Genomic DNA, 20,127 nt, shown 5'->3' with positions numbered 1-20,127 from the left:
GTGGTGGTAGTGGTGGTGGGGAAGCCAGGGAGACCTTTACGGAGACGTGGAGGAACAATACGCACGGAAGACGCACCATCACCCACTGACATTCAGGCCTTATTGGGAAAACATCGACTTCTAAGCGACGCTGAGACTCGTCTTGTGCTGTGGTGATTTTCAAACATCACATCGGCAAAACATCAGCTGATTTAATCGCTCAGGCCCACAGAATTTGCACGTAACTCGAGGGTATCAAGGTGCGCACTCGGCCTGGCAAAGTTGTCAACCTGTCTACCATTAACACCAATCGATTTCCTGACTTTGACACTGCCTAGGTATCAAACTAGATCGCAAATGTAGGCCACCAAATGAAGTATTCGGCGCATAGAAGACTGAAGCACCGTGGCGTACAGCAGGAGATACAGTATGGCTATGAGCACTGAGGCAGCTATAAAATCCTTGAGTCTCCGAATGACTAGTCCCCCATAGCATCTTATCCTCCCTCTCTCCCCCTCACTCTCCTTTACATCGTTGCTTACATGCAACATCATCCCGTGACACCATCCACATCCACAGCCAGACCCAAACCCCAAAGAGATCGCAGGTTATGCGTAATATTTATTTACCTTTATGTCTGCCTTTCGCTGTCATCCTCACACTGCTTGATGTTTCATTGGAACAAGATGCTCATCTCCCTCTCTCTCCCTCCCTGCTTTTTCCTCTCTCTATCACTCTCTCGGTGTCTCTGTAGGGTATTATTCAGTAACACGAAACCACCACTAGGAGTGAAGCGCGTAAATGGAGCTCATGCAGCACAGGGTGTCGCACAATAGCTTTGGCTATACATAGAGGAAGAGACATCCCCCCGTTAGAAAATGGGGTAATGCCTCGGTGAGGGGGTGAATTCTAATAGAATAACGAGGGAAGACCCTGATTATGGCGTATCGTGCTGGATACCCCCCACCCCTACCTCCACCCCTTCCCCCCACCCACCTCCATCACCACCTCCCTCCCCTAAAAAGGTTCAGAGTTACATGCATGGTGACTCGCCAGCCAAATAGGCTTCTTTTATTATAAGGCGCTATGATAAGAAAAGGGATGGACTGAAAACAGAAAACGTGCGAATATGAGACACTGGTGCAACAACAGGGATGCAAACAGAAAAAAACGACGAGTTACAGCAGAATTATTGGCACAGAGGTAGCTCTCACTGGCCGTGCAGGATTTGGCATGCCTACATTTGATCACCCGGTCGGCGGGACTTGCGGTGCTGTCGGACATCCTGGAGTCGGGACGGGAACAGAGCCGAGGGGGGGTGGGGGGGCTCTCTCTTCTGTCAAGGGCCGAGATTGTGGTGTCGGATCCTCCGGCAGGCGTCGAGAATATGCGCGGTTGCTGGGTGCTTTTCTTGCTGCAGTAGTGGCATCACTCGGTGGAGTCTCCGTGCTCTCTCGGACGGGGGAAGCCTGCTGCTGCGCCTGCGGTGACTTTGGGGGAGGATAGGCGGGTACCTAGCTGCTGTTGTGGCATGCTTGGATCCCGAATTTGTTTTTTGAGGAGGAGGGGGGGCGGGGGCGTTGGGGAGGGGGTGCTGGTGTAGCGGCGCCGGTGGTTCAGTGGAGGATGAGGATGAGGAGGGGGTGGGGGGGGAGACTCTGGAGGTTAGAGGGCGAAGAGACGCCTTGGAGAGAGAAGAGACGCGCGCGGGCTCTACCTCTCCAGGACGCCTCTGTGAGCGGTGCCGTGCAGCTGGCAACACCCCGGAATGGCGAAAGAAGGAACTCCCACGCAGATTCACGCACACGCGGGGAACGCACACACAAGTACAAGACACGTACACACACACAGACTCATACCGCCATCCTGTGGAGGCATTGATTACAGGGCTTTCCCTTTAACAACACAACTCTGCTGAATGTGTGTGTGTGCGTGCGTGGGAGTGTGCACGTGTGCGTGTAACTGTACAGTAAGCAATTTGACAGGGAATCACGTGGGTCTGTGGACTACTATTTGCTTTAAAGACACCGGAAAAGGCCAAGGGCTAAAGGTGCAGGGTCTGATTAAATGTCTTTATATGAAAATCATACGCAAATCATAAAAATAAATTAGAAACATGTTAACAGGCATTAATGTCCCATGTAATGACCACATACAAATAGTCCATTTATTGGCTTATTTTGGGACTGCTTATCTTTATATACACTAAAGGGGCAAAAATGTAAAATGTGGCCTGTGGGCACCATGGGAGAGGTCATAGTGCCTCCAGGGCTGTGTCCTCTAAATGCCATACATTAATTTTATAACACAGACATAGTTGGGATCAGTTCTACAACTGTGAGAACCTCCTTTATTTTATATTCCATTGCGGGAAAATAACTATGTACACCACATGCACTGAAACTAAACCATAAGCATCTATTTCAATCCCACGTGATGATACTTATGCACTGTATTTAGTCAGACACACTATTTTAAATCATTTAACTAGAGGAATATGCATTTAAGTCTCCAAAGAATAGAAACATTTAGGCAGGTTAAATTGTTAAACCTGGGCTAGTTTTTAGATAGCATATGCTTATATAGTAAAATGCAAATCTTCCTTTCTCTTGTCATATTAAAATGTTCCAGGCTTAGAGCAGTGTTCCTCCCCTGGAGAAAAATTAGGTGGAGACAGAGGAACAGAACATATCATATAAAATGTGTCTATAATACAACTTAAGACAAGGCTATAAATTTCTTAAACAATATGATCAGGTGAAATAAATGTCCTTAATAGAATTTCTGTAATCTGAAAGGATCATCCAAAATTTTATTAGCGCAGATAACATCAAATCAGTTGTTTTTTTTTTTAAATTTAAATTAATGCTAACAGATAATGTCAACATCTTCTCTAATGAAGTGTGATTTGTGTCATTTAATGAATAATGTATTTACAAAAAAACACATACTAGTGGTGTAATTGTAACATTTGTGACTGATTTTTTTTTGTATCTGGTAAAATAGCCCTCAAAATAATAATAATAATAATAATAATAATAATAATAATAATAATAACATGAGAATAACACGATACATAATTATGTCTGCATAATTTCTGTTTTAATACATTTTTCTTTTTAAAAATGCACTGACAAAGTTGTGCCCAGTATGGTGCCCACATGTTAGATATGTCTGCATTCAGCTTTTATTTACTTACTTTATTAGATAAGCAACGACTGATGGAGAATGATTGCCTTAATCTCCTTAAGTCATTAATCAGTCTGTAACTACAGTGTCTTCAAATTCACTCAAATTTGTCAGTGGGTTTTAATTCCTTTTAGTTCTGTGTGAGCAGATCTATTTTACTCTAAATGTGGAATATTTGAAGTGTTTTGCACACACTTCAGATCAAAGTTTTATTTGGACAGTGGGGGGTGTGCAGACCACAGTTGGTTTCAGACAGTATGAGAGTTCATACAGTAAATATTTTTATAAGAGGTTAATCTGACGTTGCACAGGGAGATATTGGTGGTCAGCAGTAGACCCACCATGTTCAGGGCAACCATACAGATTTTATTTATTTATTTGGTCTTTCAGCCACTTCTAAATGCATATATTGTAAATATTTATATAAATACGAATTTCTTATTTTTTTCTTTATATTTCATTTCTCACTCGTTTGTGGTTTTTCTGCCTGTCTGTTTCTCTGCACTTGCTTGTTGTATGTTGTTGCTATTAATTGTGAAATTTCTCCACAGTGGGATAAATACTCTTATCTTATCTTATCTTATCTTATCTTATCTTATCTTATCTTATCTTATCTTATCTTATCAATAAGAACACTGTGTATTCTAAAATATACTTTTTGTGTTTGCTATTTACAGAGGGTAAAGAGATATTTTTATACATTTTTTTCCATTGTGATGCAGGTGGAAATCGTATTAATCTACGTTGGGGAAACCTAAAGTAATCTCCAGTAAAGTTCCTCTGTGATGCAGATGAAGATGTGTAACCACAACTATTTCAACTGTTATGAAATATAAATTTATCAGTGTCTGTGATAGTAAACCATTTTAGCACAGATTCCATCCGATGAGTTCAAATCATGCAAAATACCTGCGGGGAGGACATTTTGGCTCCGTCCACACCATGTGGAACACAGCGCCTCCGCCGTGGACCTGGAGCCAAAATGATGCCAGTTGCAGTATTACGTCGGCGGCGTGCGCTGCCAGTCCTGTGCGTGCGTGTGTCGGCCATGGATGTATACATCCATAGTGTCGGCAGAGGGCTTTCCACTGGCAGCAAACAGCTCACAATGACACTTCCGCTTTACACTGAGGAGCTTTACAATAAAAGACCGAGCTTTCCTTTGTAGATCAATTTAAAGAACAGGAAAGAACCTTCACCGTCACACACAGACAAATGGTTTTATAAAAATTCATAAAGAGATCATTTAAATAGGTCAAATGAATTATTACTAAGTTGGGTTAATGGGTAAAAGCATTGTAAATTATATTATTAATGATTATTAAAAAAAATATATATATATATGTGTATATATATATATATATATATATATATATATATATATATATATATATATAATTTTAAAGTATTTTTGAGCAAAAATTCTCTGACCTGTTTTTTGTGAGGTTTGTCATTCGGTGCAAATTATTTCATTACTGATGTGGTGGGAATGCTGGATGGATGATGAATTTCATGCTAAAAGAACTGTTGAGACAAAGTTCAGCTGAGGTTACAGCTCAGGTTGTACTGTTGCAGGAAACACTTACAATTTTGTTGTGCCTTACCACATTCTATTCTATTCTATTCTATTCTATTCTGGTCTAGTTTTTCTAAATGAATACAATACAATCTTTTAAATATACTATGAATGTTATTCAATTATAACTACCCCATACCACAAACTTTGGTTTAGATAAGGTGCAGAGTGACAAGGGGCATTTTACCCTCTACCCAGTTTTACAAAAGAAATAATTAAAAAAAGAGTATTAAGACAATCATCCATCCGTCCATCCAACCATCTCTCTCTCTCTCTCTCTCTCTCTCTACATATATATATATATATATATATATATATATATATATATATATATATATATATATATATATATATATATATATATACACACACACACACACATACACACACACCGCATATATATACATACACACACACATTATATACATACATGCATACTGTATATATCATCAAATACAGTCCAAATGTTTTTATAAAGAAATCATGAAATTGTGAGCTCTTCTCTGAATCAAAGTGCAACTTTTCAATAACCAAGAGTCCATAATCATAAGATATTTCACTTTTCGTATAAGTGTACAGATATGGGATTTTCAGGTGTATGTTGTGAGGTTTACGTTGGTGTGAGTTGTCACGCGTGGGCACTGTTTTATTGTGAAGGGCTGACATGGGAAGTGTTGTGCTCGTTGCTGCTAGCGGAGCGCAGGCCGCAGTGATTTGGTAGCCGCTGCAGTAGGAGGAAGGACCGCGGTTCTACCCTTCTATCTTTCAGTTTCGCCTCGAAAATCTCTCGGCTGTTCCTCTTGGTAGCGATCAGTTATTTGAGTATACCGTAACGGCGTTCTATGATACATAAGTTATAGTATTACCACCGGACACTGATATCAATCGCCATTTTAATCGCACGTTTTCCCTGACAGAAGCGCTAGCACAACAATGGCTCTGAAAAGAATTCACAAGGTAAGGAAGTGAACGACGAGGCCGAGGATTTCGCAGTTTGATGGGGGATTTAGTCCCAGTGTTGCCTTCCTGCTGTTTGTTTGGGATGTTTACTCTAGTGATATTATAAAATATGTCTAAATACTACGGATTAGGCTTCAACTTCCAGCTAACGGTTTCTGAATAGAGAGTGACGACAGTGTGAGGAGCAATGCGCCGCTATTCTATGTTCACTAGTGCAATTACAAACGGGCCGTCTCAGCCTTTAACTTCCAACCGACCGATTGGTTAGCCTTCTTAGTCATGTCATACAGAGATTCCATCAGAAATATAGCACACTTTGTATTTGGGACTAGCTACAGTGGTTATAATTTAATATTAGTGGAAAGTTAGCCCTCGGCGGCTAACGTCTGCCCCGGTAGTAAGCTAACTCGGTTTAGCTAACTAAAGATTTCCTCTGATTAAGCTAGCGAATTACATCTAAATACTGACGGTAGTTACAATACATGGATGTTTTTTGCTGTCTCGTATTTGTTTAATAGCGATTCAATAAGGCGGTGACGGTACGTAATGTTATTTATTTTAGTTAACTACCTAAGGTTGTTAATTTGACAGATAAGTTACAGTACCCGGCTAGCGTTTGGGCTAGCATTAGCTTAAGGTTGGTAGAAGGTGTTTCTTAGTTGTCGGATTTATTTTATGGTTTAACGCATTTCTGTGTGTACTTGTAGCAAGCTTTTTGTATTTGTATAGTTATAAGTTACAGTTTTAGTTTGGGTGTAAGGGCGGATGTAAGCTAAGACAACGTTAACGCTAGGTGATATAATTCCCTGTTTGTATTTTTATTTTCTTCATTATGCATAGTATATGGCTTTTTTTAATTCGTTATGATGCAGTGAGCGTCAATGATATGTATTGTTTCTAATAATACGGTTTGTATTCGAGAAACGGTCAAAAATGTGGAAAGACTAGTGACAATGTTAGCATTGTACCGCTGTGGTTGAAAACGGGCCCCACGCGTTGTTCGCCTTTGATGTCATGTTGGCTGTCAGAGCAGCACATCGTTACACACCGTTTTGGTTGATCGACTTTGCTACATTTCGTCCTGTGTTATTCTTTTAAACGGAGTCTTTCACGACACGAAGCCCATGCAATGATGTGGTTGTGGCTATATAATGCTCCCCTGTCCTTATTTTCCGTGCTGTTGTCTAACCTGAGGAGCTAGTTACGCTAAGCTAACGTTTGCAGCATAACGGTGCAGTGCACTGGGCTACACAGCTAACTTACACCCGCTTTACCAACCTGTCTCCATTACCGCAAAGTGCCTGCTGTCAGATCTCTGTGATCTCAGTTTGGCTGTTTCATTTTCTACCAGTCACACATAACAAATACTGTTACATAAGGATATATCTCTAATAATCAAAGCATACCGTGTTACAGTAGTGTAATGTCAAGAGGAAATACCTCTGGAGTCATTACAACTTATGTGAGATTTTGTGGCGACTGCAGTGGTACCTGCCTCGGATTTGTTTACAAACAATTAAGATTTAATCAAACCTACAGAAAGCTCGAACTACTACTTGAGCTTATTAAAAAGAAAACAGTCATTCAAAGCACATTTTTAAAGGGATGTCCGTCTTTAGTATAACCTCCTTAAAAGCACTTTATTTTTGTTGAACAATTAAGAAAGACCATTGTCCCAAGTACTGCTAATCACCTCTCTTGTTCATTTCTCTCAGGAGTTAAATGACTTGGCACGGGACCCACCAGCCCAGTGTTCTGCAGGACCAGTAGGAGATGACAGTAAGTTTACCATCATCCCATACCCTGGAGCTTCACTCATCGCCTTTTTGGGCACATCATTTCATTAACACTTGTATCCACCGAAATCAAGCCAGTCTTAATTGCCAAGATACTCACACAGGATTATCTTAGATGGGAACTGTCACTAGTTATGCTGTAAGTTTTATCATCCTCTATAAGCAGTAAATTGTAATTAAAATTGCAGCAGGCTGCAATTAAGATATACATGGCAGTTTCCAATCACATGTCCATACAGAGAATAAAATTACACAAATCGGTAAAGGTGTTGAATCTTCTTGTGTGTAGTGTAGAGCATTGAGGAAATGCTGGTGTTTTTTAGTAAGTGCATTCAGGAAATACTTGGAATACGTCTTGTTAAAATACAGGTCAACTATGGAAACATAATCTCACCTTGATCATTACATAGAAGTTGCGCTTTTGGTTTCGGGACAGGTTTATATGGAAGAGTAAATGCTAAGACTCTCTTTAGTTTATTAAGCAGTAGTATTTGAAGAATATCCTGTAGAAACCTAAGTTGGAGAGCTTGTTTTTTTTTTTGTAAAAGAAGTAACAGTCAAGTGCCACATTACTGTTGTTATAATATCTATTATGATTTCCAAATAACCTCCATCTCTTTGTCAAATAATGCAGAAGCTCATAAGTTTTAACAATCAAAATCATCTAAATGTATGAAATAACTACTTAGAATCTAAATTAGTCAGATTTTTTTCCCGATTCTGTTATTAATTACTGAATAGACAGAATACACACTTGTATTGCGGATGCTGAACAAAACATGATTTACCTGTCAACAACAAAAAAACAAATGTTACACATTACATTTCTGGTGTGTGGTGACATACTGTGTTTCTTTACTCTTTGGTTATTACAGTGGTATAATGTAATTTTAAAATGTCTCTGACAGGGACAATGTTTTGTATCTGTGACAAAAGGTCAAGGCTTTTAGATTCAATACAGTTATAAGATTATACTGGGCAAACAAACCCAGAGCTGTTTCATATCACCTATTCCTTTTATATCATTTATTCAAATCATTTTTCACTCCATTATATTGTTTGTAGTTCTTGAATTCAGTTATGGATGGAACATGTCATCTCTGGATGTGTGATTGCTAATTTACACTCGTAGCTCAGGTGTGATGATGCACAGCCACCATCAATGAACTGATATTGACAGGTGAATATTACTGTTCACACAGGGTTCTTCTCTGCTTCTGATGGTCCTTTAGTGGTATAAATATGAAGCCCTGTCTTGTGCAGACCCTTCTGTTTAAAAAAGTGCTTGTTCCTGCTATTAACAGAGCAGCGAAGGCAGAACAGATGTTATCACTGCCAAATGTAGACACAACGATTACATGTTCAAATCAAAATATGGCCTAAATCAGAGCAACCCTGTTGTTTGATTATGACTCAGGCGCTTCTGGTTTTAATACACATTAGTCACATTTTAACTTTTCAAAGTAACATAGCATGTATCTACTACTGCTGATGTCAAGGTCTTGCGTTGTGTTAACCCATAAAGACCCAGTGCTGCGTTTGTGGCAGTTCCCAAATGAATTTTTCTCTGTATTTAACCTTTCTCAAGTGATTTATCAGTACTTATTGCAATTTTATGTCATTTATTTTTGCGTTTTTTTGTTTGTTTGTTTGTTTGGTTTGTTTTGTTTTTTCAGTGAAAATTAGGAATTTTCCTACATTTAATTTTCTGATCATGTAGCTGTTCATAAAAGCTCAGAGTAAAGTTGAGGGGTATTATATCAGAAGCAGAGAAAACTGAAGAAAAAACAATTTTTTTCAGTAAAGATATCAATAACTGAACATAAACCAAGTGTGTCTATCCACTGTCATTTATTCAACTCGGTGAATCAATGTTGTAGAAGATGACGGTGTTTCCACGTTCACTACGTAGCCTGTGAACATCCAAATAGGTCATATCTGATGACCATGAAAAGATGATAAACTGCATTTTACACCAGTTAATTACATGTATTGATAGGATTGATGGCTCAACACATGGGTATTAAAAAGTTTAGATCAGTAGATGGTTTTGGCCACTAGTGGCTGTTTGGGTTTTTATGGGTTAAGTATAGTATGATCGCTCCGTCGCTGGTGGTACCATCGCTGAGGCTAATATGTTTTGGAGATTGTGAAACTTGTGTGCACATAAAGCCATAGAGTAATTCCATATCCCCCTTTTTATGCTTGAAAAGAACTCCAAACATTGCATGGGGTGGCGGTATGCATAAGAATGCCGGAGGAAGTAAACAATATCAGCACAATTACACAGTTGAAATACACAATGTCTACAGTCCTCAGTCTCTTCTGCTTCTTCCTGTGTTGTTTTTTACCGTTCATTCAATGCTGTTGATTGTCTAATGACACTCAGTGTTCAGTTGCACAATGCATCACACCTTGTGGTCCACCGTCATCAAACTTAAGCTTCTGTAAAGAACCGCAACTTTTTCTTTTTCTTTCTTTTTGTGTCACATTCTCTCTTTGCTAACTCCATTCATGCCTGAACCACTCAGTGAATGCAACTTTTGTGTAATGTAATCTTTTTAAAGCAAATATAAGAATGAGTTTGTAGCAGGAAAAGTTGATAGTGGATTAATCACCTGATATCACCCTTAATCAGATTTATGTCAATTTAATTAATACTCAATAAAATAAATGAATAAATGTGATTACTCATGTCAAAATCAAAGTAAATAATGTTTAACTGAATAGTCCACGAGCATCAACAAACCAAAAACAAATGTCATCAAAGCATACAAACACAGGTAACTGTTACATGGTACACCTTTAAGGGTTTATTTTGCTATTTAACTACTGTTATAATTGTGACTCAATTGTACACTAGTTTACTAAAGTTAAACAAAACAAAAAACCTGCCCAGTAACTTTATGGAATACTGTAGCTGTCAGTAAAAGGTGAACAGATGCTTATCATGACTGAACACCTGGATTCCACCACGAACCAGCACCTGGGATGTTATCGTATGTTTACAGTTTGCGACATACGTTTTAGTGCACATTCACATGTATTATGGTGCTGTACATTCTCTTTAAAACAAAATTCCCTCTAAGATCACACCTCATCATATAAGATATCATGACAAAGATGTATATTTGTGGGTCTTTACCTACACTTCTTTATTTTGATAATACTTTAGCTTTTTAATTATTACATTGGCAATAACTTGGTTGTAGCTTGAGTAGGAAGTAATTGACTTATGTTGCTATTATTATTTAACTACATGTTACCCTTGGGCAGTAAATGTTCTTTAGTTGGAGGGGATATTTGTGAGTAGTTGTTGTCAACAATGTTCTGTTTAATGTTAGAACCAGCATTAGTGTTAGAAATATGTCTTGAACCTTGTGAAACAGAAGTGCATTTCAGTGCTTGTCAGATTGGGAAAAAATTCAAAAATGATGAGTTCAACAAGCACAAAAAAGATAATTTATTACTCATTTGTCTTTCATTACATGTAGTTTAGTTCTGTGTGCACTGTAACAACTGCTCTTGACATATTTTGTTGTCATAACTGTGTGTGTTGCACGTTACACTGACATGTCACCCCAGGTAAAATTTGAGCACTGTTGTTCTGTACATTTTGCTTCCTGGCTTTCAACATCAAATAAACCAATGTTCTCTAAACATCAGTGTAACGGTTGTCATCAGACCCACAAGATGCTTGATGGCAAATATGATTTGGAGCATTAAAACCTACTCAGTGTTTGTATACAATAAGCATTATTTGATGTTATACCCAATTAATATCAGCTTCTTATTCAGTACTTTGTGTGTGTGTGTGTGTTTTTTTTTTTTTTTTTTTTAATCACTTGTCTGCCACACATTAGTAGTGTTTCATAACCAGTTCCTCTGCTCTTTGTTTCAGTGTTTCACTGGCAAGCCACAATAATGGGACCTGTAAGTATTCACCAGCACTATGACTATACTGCTTTACTGCTTTTCTGAACCGAAGCCTAAGTTAAAATGGAACATTTACCCATAGCGTTCTGTCACTTGGTTTTACCCTTGTAGCTGTGCTCTCTTAACAGAGGAGACCACAGAAGGCTTTGATTAGACCTAAGATTTCTTTTCTTCTTTGTTCTTTCAGTAGCAATGTACACAGGCCTTAAGGTTATTACATACCCCACATGAACAGAGAAATTTGTTCGTTTTCTCGAGGTGGCAAGAACGAGGACAAAGTTTGTTTTAGCTAGGACATTTTACACTTCATCAGAAACTCAAGTGCAGAAGTCCTCCGCTTTACCACATTAACCACTTCAAATTTCTGACCAGTCACACAATAGTTCTTGGACACACCATGAGGAAAAAAAGTTCTACCCAGATGATGTATCAAGAAGAAGCTGCAAGAACTGACGTCATTATTTTGTCGCAGCCCTGGGAGAAAACAAATTTCTCTGTTCTTGCGGACTATGTGATAACCTTTATGCTGTAGCTGACTTAAATATTCCTTCAGCATCCATGGAGATTAGCACATGGGAGCCGCATTCATTTTGAACACAGAAAAACTATATCTACTTGCTGTGGTCCAAATATATTTTTTCCCAGCACACGAAAATGTGAGCAAAACCGACTCTATCTGTTAAATCTCTAGATCACTGCTAAATGCATGAAGAAAAAAAAAACTCACTGTACTTAACTGGTAGTCCGAGTCTAAAACCTGCTTAGTTCCTAGCTGCTAGCAAATACTGATGCTCCTTTGGAGCTTATTTGCCAAGGGCACCATAGAGACCAGAATTCTGAAGGATAGCTTTGTACTTAGGTCAGGTTGTTGGGCTGTTGGACCACAGTTGCTTTGAAGTGCATGAAGTGCTTTTTGGTTTGCAGGACAATGGCTATTTTTATGTTAGTCCTGTCATGTCAAACCAAAGGTTCGAAGATGCCTGAATTTGACTGCGTTACAATAAAAACAATAAACACTGACTTATAAATCTGGCATAAGGCAAACAGAATTTCGTGCTGACGTACTAAAGTGAGGAAATGATGGAAAGTGTGACTGGCTGCTATATTACCTGCAATGCATTACAACCTTGTGCTACAACCCTACAAATAGTTTTTTGTCAGCCTACATTGTGTTGTTTTGAGCTGCACAGGTCATTGTTGGACCTGTTATGACTAATAATGTGATGAATGGACTCGTCTCTCTTTGTCTCTGTACATTAGAATGACAGTCCTTACCAGAGCGGGGTTTTCTTCTTGACCATACACTTCCCCACAGACTACCCCTTCAAACCGCCAAAGGTAAGCACAGCATACACTCATGCGTTACAAAGTAACAGCATATATCCTGTTTCTCTCATCGGTCCCCCTCCATCTGCTTTTCTTTTCTCTACTTTCAGGTTGCATTTACCACAAGAATCTACCACCCAAATATCAACAGCAACGGCAGCATTTGTCTTGACATCCTGCGATCACAGTGGTCTCCAGCTCTCACCATCTCCAAAGGTAGACCTTTACAGAGAAACGACACATGCTACTGGATTTATAGACCGTGTGTAATGTGTGAAGGGACAGGAACATCTGTACATATGAAAAGCATCTGAAGGAGCTGTGAACAGTCTGAATGAGTTAGTTTTCACCAAATGCTAATTTGTTGATTTAATATTTATCCTGGCCCTCCAGTCCTCCTGTCCATCTGCTCTCTGCTGTGTGATCCAAACCCGGATGACCCCTTAGTACCCGAGATCGCCCGCATCTACAAGACGGACAGGGAAAAGTAAGTACATGCTTAATATGAATGAGTGAACTGCAAAAACTGCAGGTATGACACCAAGTTGAGTGAAATGAACCATCCACAAGAAATAAACATGAAAATGAATCTTAATAATTAGCAAACCTAGTTTAATAGAAGAGCTCCTGGTGTTTGTTGGACAGACAGTGTTTTGACTGACATCTCCCAGTAAAACATAAGCTACAAATTAATGGTGAGTTGCAACATCCAAAAGTTAGATAACGTTAATTATAGTTTAATAATAAACTAGTAAACTTGTTAGATTCATTGTAGAGGTCAACAATACACATAATGTAACAACTTAAATGATCGGTCTGTGTTCTGGACATCAGGGACATGGAAGACAGAGAGATGGTTAGTGTGACCCCATGGGTGGACAAAGAGCAGGACTTTGTGTGATAATTGGTTTGTTAAAATAATTGTAAAAATGTACTAAAACGACTAAGTGTAACTATTCCCTTTTCAATCCCAGTGTCAGAAACTTTACAAAACTATATTTTAAAATTCTTAAACAAATGTCTTATACTTTTTAAATGTTTACTATTATGTACATAAGATCAGTCAGTAAGCTAAATTATATAGTAAGAAGGTTATGGAATTTGACCTCTGACGGCTTTCATGAATTGAAACTTCTTTTTTCTTAGCATTTTAATCCTGGTTTTGGTTTTAGTCTCCTATGTCTCCAAAAAAATCAATTAGGTAATACTTCTTGATTGCATTAACTGGTCTGATGGCAGGAATTCACTGTCTTACTCAGTAGGGGTGCATCGATATATTGGTTGAAGATCAGCACGGGCAAATGTCAGCATATTTATATTTGAAAGTGCTGTGTGGTGAAAGTGGCTGCTTTACATATAAAAACCAGCAAGTTTAAACTGGAAACAATAAAACACATTTTTGTTAGTTAAACTGTCATGTTAATCCAACGAGCAGAGAAGGAAAACGATAAGAAAAGCTGTCATTGTGGTTTTGCTACACCTGTTAAAAGCAGTGATTCCTGTGGATTTGCTGCAGTGGCTGGAGGAAATCAAAGTAACCTGCTGAATGTTGGTACAGGATGGCAGAGCAGTGTGTGCTCTTGTAGAGCGTCAGCCAGCTGGCCTCTGCTGCCGATGCAGGGACAGCAGCACAACTTAAGTGATATGCGCATTAAAGCAGGAGGCGACAGGTTCGCCACTTGTCTAAATGTAAAAGCAGGTTTTTGGAGAAAATGTCACAGGATTTAAATGTTGTGGTCCAAAACTAATGATTCCCTTCCTTCTCTGTTTGTTTACAGGTACAACAAAATAGCTCGGGAATGGACACAAAAGTATGCAATGTAGTGTTGGGGTAGAATCATGGCCAACCACCTCTACGACATAAGGTTAGGGGAGCTTCAGATGTAAAGAGAAAACAAACAAAAAACCATACAAACAAATGAAAAGTTTAAAACAAGAACTTGTTGGTTTCCATTGGAGTGCTTTCTTTGAGCCACGCCTCCCCTTCACCAGAGTACCTGTAAAACTCCCTCTGCCCCCCCACCCCACCCTTCCCACATTCACTCTCCCCTTCCCCACTCTTTGTTTGACTGAACTGCCCTCCCTCTAGTGTACATATTATGACCTTACAAAACCAACACCCATCTTTCCCTTCTCCTCTTTCATCCTCCCCCCTGTGACCTCTGACCCCTCCTCCTCTCCTGACCTCTGTATTCCGTTACATTTAGTCACCACGCAGGTCGGGCTGTCTCAGTCCCCCTCCACCACAAACTGCCCCATTTTCCTGATCCTCTACTCCAGACTTTAATCACTTTAAGCATTCCTGTAGATCTGTAAAATCTCGAGGGGACCTTTTTGTTTTCTTTATTTTCCTGTTTTTAGGGGTGAGGGGGACAATAAGATGGAGGGATTTTTACACTCTGCTCCTTTTCTTGTTTTGCTGTCCTTATAATTCCCATCTGTAGAGGTGACAATTCAAGAAAGCAGTTTTTCACACGAGACTGAAGGGCACTCTGTATTTTATACAATGAATACTTAAAAGAAATCATTGCAGGCTATGTCAGAAGGAAAAAATGCACATGGCTGATTTAGGTCTTCTGTTGGAATCTATGAAAGGACTTGAATTTATCCCCACACCTCCTGCTCCTCACTCTCCCCACCCAATTTCCCTTTTACCCCACCTTACCCCAGTTGACTCCTTTGTACACACACATAAACACACATGCACGCACAACTATAACCCCATGTCACCCCACCTCTACCAACACCTTTTCTTTATTCACAAAGTGGAGGTTCTGGACCAGGTATTTAAGCAATTTATTTTTCTTAGTTTAACCTGTGTTTTTATCCCCCCCTCCCCATAACTCTTTAGGTTGCTTTTCTTTTTTTTTTTTTGTTTTTTTTTTTCCTTTTTTTTTTGTTTTGTTTTGTTTTTTTTGGCTATTGTTAAATTTAGAGGCTAACATCTTAAATGGCTATGGGACTGGCTTGGGCTCTGGGTGCGAGGAGAACCCACTCTTCTTGCACAAACCTCTGTATATTGAATTACCTGAGAGGCTCGTTGAGCTTTGTGTGTTGATTAAACTGTGTAATAAAACCCCCCGACTCCTGTGTTGACTCATTCTCAGACCTTTTGGAGTAGATAACAAGAGAGAAAGAAGCCAGATCACGTTCATAGCCTTAAGGTGGAAGAATTTTGACAGGAAAAATACAACATCCACACTGTCTTTTTAATTTAAAAAGAACTAATAAAACCAATAAACCTTGCTTTTCCCAATGTAATAGAATGTAATCTTAACATGGTACATGATTTTAAATAAAACATTTGCTAAAGGATAAAATGAACTGAATGAACTCCTCATATCTAATGGTTTGTCTTTGCATCTTCATGAGTTTAGGGCGGTGTGTCGCCCTCTGGTGGAACTTTGAAGAATTATTACACTGGGTATAAACATTTTATTTAAGGGTTTTGGGATTACATATAGAATAAATTAGTAAAGACGCGATTACAGGTTTCTGTCGGTACGTTTGTAGAGTTTACATAGAAGTAGTTATTCCTGTGTTTATTTCTGCGTGCTTACAGAAAATTATTTCTTTGAAAGGCAAATGGCACTCACCAAAGATTACCGATATCAAGATGATGCTCCACCAGTGAAAATACACTGTACAGGCCAACTGCCAATGGTAATGGAGAATGAGGTCAATATTACATGGGATGTTACGTGTAATGTTTAACACAGAATAAACGCAATGATTACTGATACAAATGCAAGGAAATGAAGGGAGATGTTCGAAAAATAAATAGGTTAAAATGATGTTATGTTGTGTTCATGTAATTATGTTTCACCGTCAGAGTAAATATCCGTGGTTTCCCTTGAACTGGTAGGGGCTTATATTCCTGAACCCTGGGTTAAACTGTAAATAAATCCAGTTTTGTAGCAGGTAATTTGTGTAACAATCTTCGGAGTTACTGCCCAAATTGGAACTCTGAGCGGCGGAGTGAACCCTCTCGCCTTGACTGAATATCTTTCTCCGTCCTCCGTCTTGATTGGTCACTGCTCAGTGACGTATCAGGCCGCGCATACTGGGCTCCTCCGCTGCGGACTGAGTTCAGATAAGGCTTACCGAGCTGACCTTGCTGCTGAGTGTCGACCACAAACAATACAACGTCCAGGGAAAACATGACAACCTCAGGTCTACCTGCTATGCCACAGCTGTCCAGCTCTGGCTTAAGAATATCAAAAGGTAAAGTATTAAAGCTAGCTAGTGACGTGTTAGCATGTAACCAGTGTTGTTTTCAGCTCAGCATAAACTTGTCGTTACATTGACCTTACGTTACCCAACCTAAGTATTTAACGACCCTGACTTGTTTTGTTGATTTCTGTGTAACGCCGTTTGCTTCAAGTAAATAAATGCATAGACCTTGAAGTTGACTTTTCTTTTAAAGCTAAACGCTATGTACATATTCGCTGTAATGTCAGCAGTTATTGCTTAGCTGGCTAACGGCCATGTAGCTTGCTAACCGGTCAGTTAGCCTTGTTGGTTGGAGCCACAGGTTGTGTTTCCAACTTTAGACTGACATGTTTGGCTCATCAGCTCCAGCTACATTTGGAGCCGTCCTGTTGTGAAGTATCTCTCTGTGTCGTGGCGTTAAGCCAGGCTAGTGAAGTAGGTTGCTAATCACTGGACTTGAAAAGCCAGGCTGACAGCGGGGGCCCTGTTCCTCCAGGACTCTGCATCATGTGATGCTCAGTGGACCAGGATAATCCTCCTCATGGTATCGAAGAAGATGGAAAATGAAGGCTATTGTACCATATTGTCCTCTGTATCTAATGGACAGGATGAACCATCTAGTGAATCTGAATCTAGCATGTCAAATCGTTCTTTTAAATCACATAGAAAGTCCTACAAGGCATTAAAATCCTTAATTTCCGAGTGGTTTTCGGGCATGGATCTGGATTTGGACATGGAGATCAATGTGAACTGCAACGCTCACATGAAACCATGAATTCCACAGAAAAATGCACATAAAATTTTGGATGTATAAGTTACAAATGAGATTCTTTACATTCAAACATAATTGAACACGTAGCTAATGTCATAATACTTTCAATTTTACAGTAAGGTATTGTTGTAACTTTTTGTCTGGGTTCCATAGCTGTCATGGCACCACACATAGATTTTTGTGTTTTGTTCACTGCTGTGTTTTGTGCTCGGATGACCACCATGGCTGAATGTCTCCTTAGAACACTTGGTGGTTGCTGTACCTGTGGCAGTGGTTGCAGCAGTTGGAGGTTTCTTAGTCAGCCATTACCTGAACAGACGGAGCTGTAAGAACAGCCAGGTGAACACGTCCATCAGCAAAGACAGTCCCAAAGTGGTCCACAGCTTTGACATGGAGGACATCGGCACTAAGGCTGTGTACTGCCGCTGCTGGAAGTCAAAGAAGGTGAGACCTCAGGAACATCCACTGTACTGTTTCCTAAAGGTCACGTATAAGGGCCCAAAAAGACACACGTTCACAGATGAATACACTTTGAGTAACATCAAGTTAGGCCATTTATTTCTTCTCTCCTTTGAATACTTGCTGAAAACTGCATTCATAGTATTGATAACAGTGGGTGCGGCCACTAGTGTTTCTCAACAACGTCTATTGTTTCTGTTAGTGTCATTGTTTTACAGTGTTTGTACTTAAACATAGCTGCTCATATCATAAAGTCCAAAGTGCTTAACGGTGATAAGTTTTGCTTCTTTTGATGTTGTATGTTTTCTTTTAGTTCCCTTACTGTGACGGTGCCCACACCAAACACAACGAAGAAACTGGGGATAACGTCGGACCACTCATCATTAAAAAGAGGGATGCATGAGTCAGACTGTCTGAGAGCTCCGCCTCCTCCGCCAGCCCCCAGTTTGTCATTTGTCATCATTACAGTATCACACTTAGGGGTAGGGTACATTATAACAGTGGAAGCAAATGGAAAATACCTTTCGTTACCCTGAATAGAAACATAGGCGGCACTAAAAATGTTATGAATTTCCATTCCTTATGCATCTCCTACCCTGACTGACCAGACGTTAAAATCAAAGGTTCTTAATGTTGAGATAAGGAGGGGACTTTGACAATCAGCACGGTCCTATGTCACGGTTGCATTTTGACCCACTTTGCACCGAGTTTTTCTTTCTCCTCCCAATGTGATAGTAAGTGAAACCTTGCAGGGTGCTTCTGTACCTTCATGTCTGCTGTCACGTGTGCCCCCTCCTCTTTGTAGGTATGGAGCAGGTGGTTGAAATGTGATGAGGCTGGCAGCTCTTTGCTTCAGCCTGTTCACTTCTCTTTTTTTTTCTTGTTTTCATCTGAACACAGCACAGGCCTTATTAACAAATCAACAGCCCCTTACCCACAGTGTGAACACACAATAAACATATGAATGTTACATGTTTTGATTTTTTTGCACTAAGAACAATTTAGGCAGAAAGTTGGTTATTTTTGTCTTAAATGAAATAATAACAATAAAATCCAATCTGTTACCATCTGCTTTCTGAGGAAACATGCTGTATTAAATCTGTAAAGTGTTCAGGAGGTGAAGCTGCTTATTATAAGATATCTTGCTTTTTCATCAGATTATTTTCTACTGATTGCGGTATGTTTGACTTGATGATTCATTGTTGTGTATATTGTGAATAAACCTTGTTGAGTGATCTGATTTGTCGGCCCACTTTCTTTATTTGGAGTAGTTCTGCAGAAGGGAAGGACCCCAGGGCCAAACTCGACATTTGTTTGTGTTTTAACCACAGGGTCAAAAGCACTTTAGCACTTTATCTCAGGTTGAGGAGTGTGTTTATGGATTAACTGCGGACAGGGATAATGAGTAAACAAGGTGTGTGTGTATGTGTGTGTAAGAAGCGTCTGCAGTGGCATCAGAGGGGGGGGGGACTCTACCACCACCGCCGCCGCCGCTGCTGCTGCTGCAGTGTCCACAGACACCAGTGGCCATTTTGAAGAAGTGGCAGTATGTGCGCTGACCGCTAGAAGACGCTGTGTTTACACGGATACTCAGTCCGTGGCCAGACAACTGTGTGTAGTACATGCGAGTACGGTGGGCCCCTGCTCCCATAGTGACACGCGCGCGCGCACACACTGACGCACGCACGATGAATCTGGCTTCGTGCCAGATGCAACCGAGGACTCTCATAAGAGGTGGAGTGGACTCCACTAGCCCTGCGTGAGGAGTCACCTTAAACTGACAGCACGCACGACCGACACGGACGTAACATCCACGGCACAACTATACGTAACAAAATATCACTGATGGATGGAGACGATCACACACATTTAGGTCATATTTGGTAATACACATATTCATTCATTTATTATTACTGTTTTTT

The 20,127-nt window shown here is 39.8% G+C and overlaps 3 protein-coding genes across 5 annotated transcripts in view; 2 read left to right on the top strand and 1 right to left on the bottom strand.

The window, feature by feature from the left end:
* Window positions 1–1,541, bottom strand: part of LOC115426894 (serine/threonine-protein phosphatase 2B catalytic subunit alpha isoform-like) — a 29,761-nt gene extending 28,220 nt beyond the window's left edge. The window contains exon 1 of one of the 3 annotated variants that reach the window (XM_030145130.1): window positions 1,221–1,541. In XM_030145130.1, the coding sequence (XP_030000990.1) occupies window positions 1,221–1,263 (43 nt within the window). In that variant the 5' untranslated portion in view covers window positions 1,264–1,541. Of the gene's footprint in view, window positions 1–608; window positions 826–1,220 lie in introns of those variants that run through there. The other 2 variants (XM_030145128.1, XM_030145129.1) reach the window with 2 other exon arrangements.
* A 3,893-nt stretch (window positions 1,542–5,434) lies between these two features.
* Window positions 5,435–15,846, top strand: ube2d2 (ubiquitin-conjugating enzyme E2D 2 (UBC4/5 homolog, yeast)). The gene is made up of 7 exons (XM_030145534.1): window positions 5,435–5,701; window positions 7,420–7,483; window positions 11,402–11,433; window positions 12,697–12,774; window positions 12,873–12,978; window positions 13,156–13,249; window positions 14,541–15,846. Exons 1-7 carry the CDS (start codon window positions 5,678–5,680, stop codon window positions 14,584–14,586), a joined length of 444 nt encoding a protein of 147 aa, XP_030001394.1. The 5' UTR covers window positions 5,435–5,677; the 3' UTR covers window positions 14,587–15,846.
* Window positions 15,847–16,824: 978 nt separating this feature from the next.
* On the top strand, window positions 16,825–19,445 carry zgc:110843 (CDGSH iron-sulfur domain-containing protein 1). Its single transcript, XM_030145891.1, has 3 exons — window positions 16,825–16,986; window positions 17,988–18,190; window positions 18,519–19,445. The coding sequence occupies exons 1-3, from the start codon at window positions 16,923–16,925 to the stop codon at window positions 18,606–18,608; spliced, it is 357 nt and encodes a 118-aa protein (XP_030001751.1). The 5' UTR covers window positions 16,825–16,922; the 3' UTR covers window positions 18,609–19,445.
* The last annotated feature ends 682 nt before the right edge of the window (window positions 19,446–20,127 follow it).

Source organism: Sphaeramia orbicularis, chromosome 10 (genome assembly GCF_902148855.1).
Source record: "Sphaeramia orbicularis chromosome 10, fSphaOr1.1, whole genome shotgun sequence".
Classification (NCBI taxonomy): domain Eukaryota; kingdom Metazoa; phylum Chordata; class Actinopteri; order Kurtiformes; family Apogonidae; genus Sphaeramia; species Sphaeramia orbicularis.
This window is presented reverse-complemented; position numbering and strand designations above follow the sequence as displayed.